General features: G+C 32.7%; 1 protein-coding gene across 2 annotated transcripts in view; it reads right to left on the bottom strand.

Moving 5' to 3' along the window:
• Nucleotides 1-5,499: 5,499 nt before the first annotated feature.
• kermit (PDZ domain-containing protein GIPC-like protein kermit) overlaps nt 5,500-13,139 on the bottom strand; it is a 176,047-nt gene continuing 168,407 nt past the window's right edge. For both annotated transcript variants that reach the window (XM_089105726.1, XM_089105727.1), the window contains exon 8: nt 5,500-5,788. In XM_089105726.1, coding sequence (XP_088961852.1) covers nt 5,628-5,788 — 161 coding nt within the window. In that variant the 3' untranslated portion in view covers nt 5,500-5,627. The remainder of the gene's footprint in view (nt 5,789-13,139) is intronic.

The raw sequence follows: 13,139 nt of genomic DNA, 5'->3' as shown, positions 1-13,139 counted from the left end.
ACCTTTTATCTTCAAATGTATTCCCCTCCTCCTCCTTACCATTTCTACTCTGGTGCCCTCCTGCAATATTTTTGGTGGGCATCCATGCAAGTTGTCAAATAAGTGAATGAAATTTTACAGAATAGATATTCTGCTCAAATTAGGACATAGGATTTTTTTTTAAATACCAAGGCCTACCTCCACAACTTCTAATGCTTCAGCAATTACCCCTGTATGAAGGCTAAGAATTGAAGTTGCCATTCAAAACTTTTCATAAATATAATCTTCTTACCATGATAATTGCAGAGCCTCTTAATAAGACAATATTAAGTTATAGATTATATTCAAATTTGAGGAATAGTTGATTAAAAATGAAGCAACCCCAAAACATGATTAATACAAAATTGTATATTATAGCTGAAAGTAAAAATTCAGTTATTATTAACAGCTTATTTTCTTGTAAAATTTTATATTATTTCCAGACTTATTTTTTTTTATAAACAGTTGGTCTTTATTTCTTACTCTGCTACCTGTGTTTGAAGAGTGATCAAACAGTTTGTGGTAATGAACTGTAAGTAAGTCAACCCAACTGGATCCAAAACTCTAAAAAAGAGCAAGTATAAAACAAAAAAGATTTGTTTTTGATATTCTTTTTTTTTACCAGGTGATGTATCTCTTCTCATGCTGCTGTTTTTTTTAAACTTGCTTGAACTAAAAGCTCATTGAGTTTCAATGTAGCTATGTGAAAATTTACTTTTAAGTTGTTATCCTTTGTCCTTATAGACAAATTTTTACTTACTCCTCTTCAATTGAGAGTGAATATCTGTCCAAATCTTGCACAAATAGCCAAATTCTCTCAAAACTGATAATTCATCAGTTGAAAGAATCTTAAAAAGGCTGGTAGCTATCAAGGTGTACACAAAGTTAAAGCAGGTAATGGAAAAGCTGGGACATGGAAGATTAGTAGCCTAAAACAGCCACACTAAAATATAGCAGCAATTCTGTTTATTTTGGAGATTATATTAGGGCAAAACTAATATCACAGCTCCATAATGTATATGACTGCCAGCAGGGCCATTATGTATGGGGAGAGGGGGGATGCCCCCCTGCAATGTTTTTGGTCACTCTGTAAAAAAAAAGAAGTTGGTTAAATCATGGTGCTTCATACAATAATTTTTCCTATGCCACTAAAATTCTTTGTTTGAATCAATAAAGATCACAAAAAAACTAACATGTCATCTACAGAAATTTTGAACTTGGTTGGTAAACACAGTTGTTTTAATGACTCCTTTGGTGATTTTACAGATGGTGCCACAATTTTCCATTTGGCTAAATAAACAGCATTAAAATAGTGACATGATATATACCGAAATCTGGTAAAATTCTACTTTAGCTACTTTTGCCTATCTTGGAAAGGGGTTAGGTTAGGAAAATAAAACTTTCAGGGATGGGTCTACAGGCTAAAGTATGTCCCAGGAATGTATTTTGAAGTACCTACCTCCACTCCTTCCTCTCTCTAGAGGATCCTGATTTTTGATGAACTTTAATAATCTGTGTGTTATAAAAGTGAAACCTTACAAAATAAATCTTCTGCTTAAATGAAGGGTACTGTTGTATTAGCTGGAACCCACACAATATATTATACAGGGAAGACGCTTAATGAACTAGTCAAACAGGTTTTTTTCAATATAGAATTAGATTACAAACTATAGGGGTGGGGGCTAAAATTCATTTCCAACAAAAATGATTATTAGGCCTATAATTTTTATTATAATGATTATTATATAAAGAGCATAAAAAAAGGCATTGAGTGGTATAATCACTTTAGTCATAACTCAATAATATGATTTGGTAAATATTTACCCTGTTATGTAGGCTAGGCAAATTTCAGGACCCTCTAGAGAGAGAAGGGGTTAAAATAGGTAGCCTAGGCCTACTTTAAAATACCTTCCCAGGACACACTTTAGCCTGTAGATCTATCCATGAAAGATTCATTTTCCTAACCTAATTTATAACTGCAAGTTGTACTAAGCTACATGTGTTAGCCTAATTTTCTGCAAATTTTACAGAGCCTATAATAATACTTTTTGCTCAAAGCAAAGCTGTCAAAACACAAGTTGTGCTGGTAAAATGTCTGCAGTTTTTGGAATTCTGCAACTGGCAGCTTAAGAACTTTTTGCACTCCTGCATCTAGGGCTATATTGGGGATAGCCTAGGCCTAGCCTATAAAGTGGACTGTATATCCATCCATTGGGGGGGGAGGTTAAAGTGTTGTCATGCAATTTTAAGCCTAAATATCAATTACGATTACTTTAATACACTTTCCAGGATATTTTAGTGACTCTTTCAAATCTGCACCATTACCATTTTTTTCAATATGATTTTTTTTAATTATAAAAAGATTTTTTAATAAAAGGAGAAAAAAAATTGAAATACCTGCAAAAAATCGACTCATCTTATATCTTTAGTACAATTGTTTCAAATTATGATGTCCAGTGTAAAATTCTAATGGAGCAGCCTTTTCCTCAGATTTCCTTGAAATCTTTTCGTCTGTAGAGAACATGGATGAAATTTATTTACAGCACTGTTGCCAGCGTGGCCTGGAAGAATTTACTAAATCGCATCTGTTTTTACTAAATGCTCCATGTTTTTTTTTGCACACCGTAATGCCTCGTCCACGCACTTTGAATTTTTATTTCGAAAATTCCCTTAAATTTGTTTTCAAAATAAAATTTCACTATTAAGACTAATTTCGATAATATTTACCATTTCTGAGTGAGCTAGAAATGACAATTCATTCTCACTTGTCAGTTGTTTTTAAAACGCTTATTTTAATTTTTGGTTACTATGGGTCGTGGGTCGCTTTTTTTTAATTTTTGTTACTATTGGTTTGAGCGGGTAATAACCCTGCAACCAAGATATGGGAAATTTTTTGTATAATTATAACAAAAATTGCAAAATATATTGCTCAATGGACACTAAATAATTTTTTGGAAGCTAATTTAGTTAACTTTTTACTGCAATTTACTTAAGATAATACCGACAAAACTTAAATATCTTTATTGGGTCTTTTGCCCCCCCCCCCCCAAATTTGATATATTTTTATCAATTTTGTTCAATGTCTGAGTTACGTCAAATCACTTTTATCTAGTCAAAATTTTGCATGTTAAATGCCACTCTTCCAACTTCCTTTAATACACATCTATTGATCCTTGATATGTAATAGAAAGTTCATATCCAATTTGACTGGCTCAATGATGTTGCGCTTACCGGTTTTTGAATTTTGAAGTGAAAAAAGTTTTTGAGACGAGTGGAAATAGCTTAATTTCTCTTGCTCCGAGAACTGGTTTTAGATTTCGAAGATTTTGATAACTGGATGTTGTGTAAAGCCAAGAATTCGGATATGATTTTGCTTAAGTTTTTCCATTCATTATCGTTTCTTAGCTTTCAGAATGTCTCGTGTATCCTAGAAATCAGTACAAGTGCCTTATAAATTAGCAAACTTTCTGTTTTAAGTTGCTCTGACAAACAATTTACAATGACTAATACTTTTTTCACTATATGCAAAGTTGAGGCAAAAGAGGCCAATTTGATTTGTTCCAGTAGTCCTTTTGCTTCACGCGCTGTCTCTCGAGCAGAACTATCAGAGACAGTGGTTAGCACAACTGCAATAGAATCAAATTTGACCTTAACCATGGAAATAGAGTGGAAATACAGGACAGGACCATACTTTCATTTTTATGTCCTTAGTAATTGAAGGGGAGGCCTATCTTATTGTTCAAGACGCATTGCAAGAACGACAAAAAGAGCTAAGTGGCTCTTTGCAGCAGTACTGTAAAATTACCACCATCACCCCTGCCCCTCCTGCGATCTTAGATAATATCTTGAAATATGCTTGTTGGATTGAAAGATAGGAAATAGCTTTATTCAATACCCTGTATTTATTCAAAAATATGACGGAAAAAAGTTATGAGAAAAAGACGAAAAAATGCAAGGAAAAAGGAAGTGGTAAAATTATTTCTTTAACGTATTTATTCATTAATACATTGCTTGTAACCTACACAACTTTTGGCTGCTAAATTTGATTGTAGATTTATAGTTGACATCCTATGCCAGATTTGTAGTCTCTGTTTTATAAGCGTTTTTACACAATGCTTAAAACAACACTCATTTACTACAAGTATACATTTCTTTTGTGCGTCCCATATTAGAGTATGCTTGTCCTGTGTGGCACCCTGGCCTCTCAAATGAAGCAACACAAAAAATTGAAAATGTCCAAAAGAGAGCTCTAAGAATTATTTTTAAAGAGGGCATGATACCATATTTGCATTTGTTAAATATTTCAAACCTAGAGACCCTCGAGAGACGAAGAAATAATTTGTGCCTCCGTTTTGGTAAGTTGGCACTTTTGAACCCCCGTACTGCAAACCTTTTCCCTGATTACCATGTACCTCATAGAAATCGTCCTCCACAAACTGTGTTCCAGCCTATCCCCACCTTATCTCCCATTCTTTGTACTACCTTGCGGTATAAGAAATCTTTTATCCCTTTTTTTACTGATATAAAAAATAGTGGTTAATTTGTACATAAATTTTGTCTTTTCTCTTATATAATAAAAGAAACAGCTCGTTTTTCTTTATGCTCTTTTTTTTGGTCCTTATCCCCTTTTTATGCTGTTTTTTAAACATTTTTTATTGTGTATATTATTTATTTTTTCAGTTTTGTAAGATTTTACCTTTTTAACTAGTTGCCATTTTGCAGTTTTTGATATAAGTGACAAAGGAATCATATAACATTCCGATATTTAATTATTTATTTATTTTTTTTTTTTTTTCATTGGTTGACAATTTTTTAGTTGTTGTGCTTTTGTTATGATTTTCTTGCTTGTTTGTTTTTTTATGGACTTCGAAATTCGAATTCGGCCCATCAGGGCTTATGATAGTAATTTCTCGAAATAAATATCTATCTATCTAAAAACACATCATTTATTCCATTTCACATTAACAAGTGATGACTTAAAACATTATTTACAGTAACAAAAAATGTTAATGGAATTGAATATTGAAATATATTTGTGAGTCACAAATCAAAATACTTTAGCATTCGGCATGTTGCTGGGCAAAATGTACCAATCTTATAGCTCCTTCGTTCCTGTTGCCCCCCATCTTAACAAGACATTCGTTAGACAGACAGTTCGTTAATATCAACTCAAGCTTATTATTAAGATATATATATATATATATATATATATATATATATATATATATATATATATATATATATATATATATATATAGTTAACAAAAACAGGATATTCAAAATTAACTTCTAATATTATAATCACGTCGACTTGTTAAACTACCAGAGTTCTGCATGTAAGAGAAGACTCAATACCCTCCCACTCTTCTTAATTTTCCCCAATCTAATGCCATTTTTTGTAATATCATCCCAGCCCGGTCCCTCACCCCTCCCCAGCATTCTTGAAGCAACGAATTAAACAAAAATTTACTAGCTACATTCCCTGAAATACGATTTTTATTTTTCCTCATATACCTTAGTTTTAGCAACTCTTAAAGTATAAATTAGAAAACTTGGAAATACACTTTTCTTATTTAAACGATAACACTTAAATTTATCTCTAATACACTTCACTTCTTAAGTCTTCCTGCTTTTACGTCAGTAATTGCCCCCCACAGCTCGAAAATGAAGTCATCAGTAAAACCAAAAGCTTCCAAGTCGGAATTATCGATTGCTTCGGCGAAATTCATGGTGTTTGTCTTATTTTGGCCCATCTCCCAAATTTGGGTTGCTGAAAAAGATTTATATCAATTTTTATGCTTTTATAGACAACTATAAATTATCACTTTGATGGATATGGATATTTCTCTGAGGGGAAAGGGTAATAATAGCATCCAAAGAAGATATTTGTTTACACCGTAAAATAAAAAAATTAATGAGTAAATAAAGTAGCAAAATCCCAACATCAAAGGAGAAAAAAGACACCAGAGTACTCCGTATCTCGTTTTAAATCTTCAGTTGACGACACTGGTGGCAGATTAAACCACTATCCTAATTTATGCTACTAAAATTCTTATTTGGCGCCTGCGTTATTGAAAAATCGACTACACCAAAATGTTATCTATGTCTTTTTACTTTTGTCATGTGGATTAATTTTTATGCGTGTACAGAAAACTTTCACTTCTCACTTCTTAGAAGAATATGGCAAGGGTAATATTTTCATGTCTAAAAGTATTCTTTGTAGTGCCAAAACATTTCAAATTTGTTTTAAAAAGAGAGGGATGGATTAATAGTTTTCACCAGTTTTTTTCCAAAATACAATCAACAAAATGATAAATTTGATGACACTTAAAAAAAAAACAGGCAAATTATCTGAAAAATATAGAAACGTGTGGAGACTCTTGTAACTCTGGACACCAAATCAGAACTTGAAAGTAGTAAATTTTTGGTAATTTGCTCTGTGATCAAGGGTGTCTCCAGGATTTTTGTTGGGGGGGGGGGGGGCTTTAGATAAAAAAAACCCATTTCCTTCGGATAAAGCTTTGCCTTTAATATCCACACTCATAAAATTAATTTGGTACAACTAGTTGGAAACGATGTCAGGAAAAGATTATTTTCAACAGTGGAAGAATACACAGTAGTGAAGTTTTTCTTAAGGCAGTAGCGTGGAGGGAGAGGGGTAAATTTTTCATTTTTCCAATGAAAATACCCAAAATAGCATGTTTCAATGAACATCCCCCCCCAATGTGTTTTTCAAAATATAGGAAGGGAAAAAAGAAACAGGGGGACACACCTCTTACCCTCTCCTAAATTGACGACCCTGTTTTAAGGGTATTTTGAAGTTGATCTGATCGTCTGGCTCTAAAATATTCTTCTAACGCTCTTTCGGTAATCGGTGCCATTGAAATGCATGAAAGGGTATTTGACTAGACATTATTCAAGTGCCAATAGTATGATACATTAATTTTTTGTCCATTCTCCAAAATCGAGAAAACTAAAACGAGTTTATATTACATTACCTTCTCGTATGAAAATTAGCAATTCTTACTTGGCATGAATAGATCCCTATGTGAGGGAAGGAAGAGTATTAATGGCACTAAATAAAAAGTCCCTCCTTCAGAATCACTTCGTGACTCAGTAGTCTTTTATAACCTATAACAACCGCTCTAGGTGTTGTTTCAGCATCATAGAGTGCTGTTTTGCCCATCATCAAACAGTTCGTGGTAACAAACTGTAAGTGGAGCGACCTGGCTCAATAGTAACCGAAACTCTAAAAAACGCTATTTTGATACCAATGGATACATCAAAAGAATCAGATTTTTATGCTGATTTCAAATATGTACGTTTTTAAGTTTAGTCCTACCCATCAAAAGTTACGTGCTGAGTAAATTTGCCTGATTTTCGAAAAGAAGGGGAAATACCCCCGAATCTTAATTAAAATTACACCATCAGATTCAGCGTATCAGAGAACCCTACTGTAGAGTCTTCAAGATCCTATCTGCAAAAATGTGGAATTTTGTATTTTTTGCAAGAAGAAACATCACTGATGCATGTTTATTTGTTTGTTTTTTTTTTTCCAGGGGTGATCGTATCGACCCAGTTGTCCCAGAATACTGCGGGAGGACTCATTCGAATGGAAATTATAAGTTCTAATGCCCTTTTTACGTGACCCCAAACGGTGGAGGGCAACTAGGCCCCCTCCCTTGCTCATTTTTTCCCAAAGTCACCCGATCAAAAGTTTGAGATGGCCATTTTATTCAGCATGGTCGAGAAATATAATAACTGAGGATGACTGAATCCCCCCCAGTCCCCGGGCGAAGGGTTATAAGTTATGAGCTTTGCCCACTGTTGAAAAAGAGGAGGGGTCATTGGGGAGTATCCAGCCGTGTTCAGGGGGGATTTTTTCGGGGCGGGGGGGGTTGGTGGTTACGGAGGAGGGTCTTTTCAGAGGGGTAGTGACAGTGCTATGTAGGCGGCGCCAGATTTCCCAGCATTATTTAAAAAACCAATCAGAAATTAAATAAAAAAACAAGTTTTTCAACTGAAAGTAAGGAGCAACATCAAAAATTAAAAGGAACAAAAATTATTACGTGTATGATTGGGTTCTCCCCCTAGTCAATACCTCGCTCTTTAACCGGAAGTTTTTTAATAATTTAAAAATATCTATTTATTATTTTTTTATTTGACTGTTTTATTTTGGGTTCATTTTTAAATAATTTTAAAACGATCCGAAACTTCGAGTAAAGCGCAAGGTATTGGCTTGGAGGCGAACTCCCTTATATACATAATGAAAACATACAAACACAGAAAATCGTTACGTAATTTAATTTTTAAGTTACGTATATTTATTACTAATAAAACGTTCGTAAATAAAATTAAACAACTTTTGAGAAAGCCATTTAACCAAAAAAGTAAAATTAATATGCAAATTTCATTTTGATTATTCATGTACGGTGAACCAAAATCAAAACCAGTATTAATTTAAAAACGTTCAGAAATTAAATAAAAAAAAGAAGTTTTTTTTTAACTGAAAGCAAGGAGCGACATTAAAACTGAAAACGAACAGAAATTATTCTGTATATGAAAGGGGCTGTCCCCTCCTCAATGCCTCGCTCTTTACGCTAGAATTTGACTCTTTCTCCCAAATCTGTTTTTTAAACAATCAAAAACTTTAGCGTAAAGAGCGAGGCGTTGAGGAGGGGACAGCCCCTTTCATATACAGAATAATTTCTGTTCGTTTTCAGTTTTAATGTCGCTCCTTACTTTCAGTTAAAAAAAAACTTGTTTTTTTATTTATACGTTGAAGGACCTCTCCACCCAGAAAATTTTGGGAAAGGACCGGTGTGCTTATAAGAAAAATGACATCTTATATATTTAATGAGATCTTAATATAATTTTCTTATAAAATAGATTATGCGTATTATGATATGCGTCGATTTTTATGGATTTCGGAAGATATTTTCTGGAGAAATAATATCTTGGCAATGTATTTTATAAATTATGCATTTGAAAAATCTAACGTTTTCTTAAAAAAAAAAATAATTATAAACTTTTTACGGAATACTAAAATAAAAAAATAAAAATGTTAATTTATTGATCTTTAATTAAAATAATAATATAAAATAAAAGTTTTTTTACAATATATTGAAACAATAAATAAATAAAACCTAAAATAAAAAAATAAAAACAGTTTCGGTTAGGCATTTATAAATTTTCATTGAAAAAAAAAATTATTAATATAGCAAACAGGGATAAAAAATTAATATTTAAAATTTATAAAAAAATTTAGGAATTTTTTTCAATAAATTTTAATTAATTAAATTTAAAATATTTTATTTTTTATTAAATTTTAATTCTTTTAAAATTTAATGAATTATTATATTTATTAATAAAATATATCATTTTAAAAATATTATATTTTTTAACAATTGTATTAAAAAAACAAGTTTTATCAATTGAAAGTAAGGAGCAACATTAAAACATAAAACGGACAGAAATCGTTGCTTATATGAGAGGGATCGCACCCTCGTCAATGCCTCGCTCTTTGCGCTAAAGTTTGAATTTTGTCCCAATTCTTTGAGAATGCTTCCTGATTCACAAAGGCCATTTAATTAGAATAAATAGCTCTTTTAAAAGTACTAACAAAAACTTTAGCGTAAAGAGTGAGGTATTGATGAGCGGTGATAACCCTTCATATAAGTAACAATTTCTGTTCGTTTTAAGCTTTAATGTTGGTACTTTCAGTTGAAAAAATAGTTTTTTTTTACAGTTTCTGATCGTTTTTTAAATAAAAAATGATGCTTGAAAACCCGGCTCCCCTCCATGGAAAATTCCTTTTCCCCATGAAAAGAACCTCCCACGTAAGCCCCCCTCCCTACCTCCCCCCGCCACATGGTACCGGTAACAATCTTTTTACTACCCCCTACTCCGGAGTTTATGCCCACACTGGGCAAAGTTACGAACGTGCAGCCCTTAACCCGTGACGGTAGAGGGTTAAGTCATCCTCGAAGACATAGTTATTGAATTTTTCGACTATGCTGAACAAAATGTCTATCTCAAAATTTTGATCGGGTGACTTTGGGGGGAAATGAGCAGGGGAGGGGGCCTAATTGCCCTCCAGTATTTTAGGTCGCTTACAACGGGCCATAAAAATTTTAATTTCAGATGAAATGAGTCCTCTCCCAATCTTCTACGATCACTGTATCGATATGATCACCCCTGGGGGAAAAAACAACAAAATCGTCCACATTTTTTGTACATAGGAGCTTGAAACCTCTACACTATGGTTCTCTGGTATGCTGAATCTGATGAATGGATTTTCATTCAGATCACTTGATGTTTTGAGGGTGTTTCCCTCTGTTTTTGAAAAATGGATAATTTTTCTCAGGCTCGTAAATTCTGATAGGTACTATTAAATTTGAAAAATTTTACATATTTTGCATAAGCATCAACATTTGATTCTTTTGACGTACCTATTGTTATGAAGACTCTGTTTTTTAGAATTTCAGTTACTATTGAGCCACATCGCTCCTTACTTACAGTTTGTTACCACGAACTGTTTGATTACATTCGAAACTAATAATAAATAAAAAAGAAAAGAGCCTTATAAAAAAAAAACATTGCGTCAATATAACCTTTCACTGGAGAAAAATCACAATGACATGATATCTAAACAGTCTTCTTTTTTTGGCTCTAACACAAAATAAAAACGCACAGAAAACAATTTTATTTAAACATAATATTCAGACAAAAAAAAAATCATAAAATAAAAGTGTATGCATATGCTCGTTAATAGCATTAAAGAGTTTGGACCGACTGTGGACGTCCCCGTGTTGGTATTGTTACTGATATAATACTGGAAAATAAGCTAAAATTTTCAAAGTGCTTATCAAAAAATCAAACTGATCTTTTAGATAAGCATTCTGAATCGCTTAAAGACAACCCACAGAGGTTGTTGAAGTTTATAAAAAAAGAAAAAAAAGTGAGATGTGCAACCACGAAAAAACTCCAACACTCGGACATGAGTGGAAATCGTACTTTAGCTCTCGCCAGACCCTGAGCTGGAAATTAAATTTGAACAAGAACTAGAGTCCCATTTACGGTGCACTTTGAATAATATTGTGTTTGTTGTGTCGGTGTCACAGATTCGGTATTTGGTGCGAAAATTAAAAAAGAAGTACTCAATAGGTGCTGATCATATTTGCGGCATGAATCTGGTTTTCGGTAGTGAGTTTTCACCATCTAGCTGTTTTGTACCAGATAATATTTAACTCTGGTTTAGTGGTCCGATATCTTCTGCGTTGGCCTAATAACGCCAGTGATTAAAAAGGAAAAATATCCAAGAAGTTGCTCTTCATATCGGCCAATAATCGTCATGCCGGTTTTTTGTAAATTACTTGAGCTCCTCCTCATTGACCAGATTAATCAATTATGTAGTTCCCCATATTTTCAGTTCGGATTTTAAAAGGGTTAGTCTGAACATGTACATTGTCTAATTGCAAACCTTCTGCTTGATTCCCATGAGTCAGATGAAACACTATAATTTGTGGGACATGATGTCCGAAGAGCTTTCGACTCGGGTATTCACGCACAAATTTTACTTTCTGCTTCTAAGTTTTGCGTCAATCGCTCTATTATTGTTGTTTTTTGGAAATTGTATAGTAATCTGAAAGTGAAAACTAAGGTGCCACAGGGTCATCATTGTCCGAAAGTCTCCAATAAAGTGATTCCTATATGGAAAGGTATTCGGCAGGGAGCAATCACATCGCCCCCACTGTATAATAACAGCATTATTAAACCTCAGTAGTCATTTTTGATATGTTGCATTTATGATGGTATTGAAATTTCACTTGTCAACTATACTGATGACATTTTAAATATTGGCAGGTCCGTGTCGTAGACTAAGATAACTATCGTATTCTGAGCGTGCAATATGAGAAGATAGGCTTAGCCTTCAACCCATCAAAAAGCGAGATTATAGTATTTAGCCGTAAAGCTATAGAGCCTGGTTCAGTTACCGCTCGTTTTTGGTGATACAGAGGTGGCTTCTGCCGAACAGCTAACATAGCTTGGCCTACCGATTGCATCAGAGATTGAGTCTATGCGCAAACTACTTATCTCGAGTTTCTCTGAGAAAGTTCGTAAGGAGTATGATATGCTGGTATTGTGTAAACGTATGCACAATCGCCTTGTCCTAGCAAGGCTCTATTGCGATACGCACGATCCGTTCAACGTTTTTCAAATATGGAAAACATGTACTGAATCTTCCCCTGTGGATGAAAAACTCGCGAGTTTCAGAAAAGTATAAAATAGCAGACGCCTTTGAAGTGGTTAAAGACCGAATTAGCCGGTTCAAGCGCACATTAGATCCATACCACACTATGTATCGCACCATAGTACCTGACTAGTGGAGCTCTAAGTTTATTGTACACTGTTAGACGTATGTCATTTATTATTTTTATGTGTGTGTTTGATTTTGTTTTTATATTTTTTAATTATTATAATTTAAAAATAAATATATTTAATAAATAAAAATATTTAAATAAATAAATAAAAACTTTTCTGAAAAAAACAAAAAAAACAAAAAATTCTGAAAAAAAAAAAAAATTAATAAAAAAATTAAATAATATATTAAATTATTTTAATTTTTAATTTTAAAAATATTATTTACATAAATTAAACTTATTAATATAAATAAATATTTATAATATTAAATGTTTTTTTTTAATTATAAATAAAATTAAATATTTTTTTTGATTATTATATAAAAAACTAAAAATATATAATTAAAAATTTTATTTATGAAATTAATAATTTGAAAATTTTTAAATGAATTAAATAAAAATAAAAACTTAAAAAAAAGAAAATAAAAATTTATTAGGGCTGAAATCCTCTGGGAGGAAGACTCAAATAAAAAGACACAATAATTCAACTTTTCATTTCTTTTTTAGCCTAGTTTCGTTCTTGAAAATAAAAACGTACAAATTCATCGTGATGTTAGCGGCACGTGCGCACGTACAAACATAGGTAAACCACGACAAAACACTACTGAAATAGTCCAACTCTTGCATTTCAATGAAAGAAATCCAAAATGAACTTTGAAAAATCAAGAGAATGTAACTGTGACAAGGTAAATCACGACA

This window comes from Artemia sp. Qi Xiang Cuo, chromosome 20, assembly GCF_049724085.1.
Source record: "Artemia sp. Qi Xiang Cuo chromosome 20, ASM4972408v1, whole genome shotgun sequence".
In the NCBI taxonomy this organism is placed as follows: domain Eukaryota; kingdom Metazoa; phylum Arthropoda; class Branchiopoda; order Anostraca; family Artemiidae; genus Artemia; species Artemia sp. Qi Xiang Cuo.
This window is presented reverse-complemented; position numbering and strand designations above follow the sequence as displayed.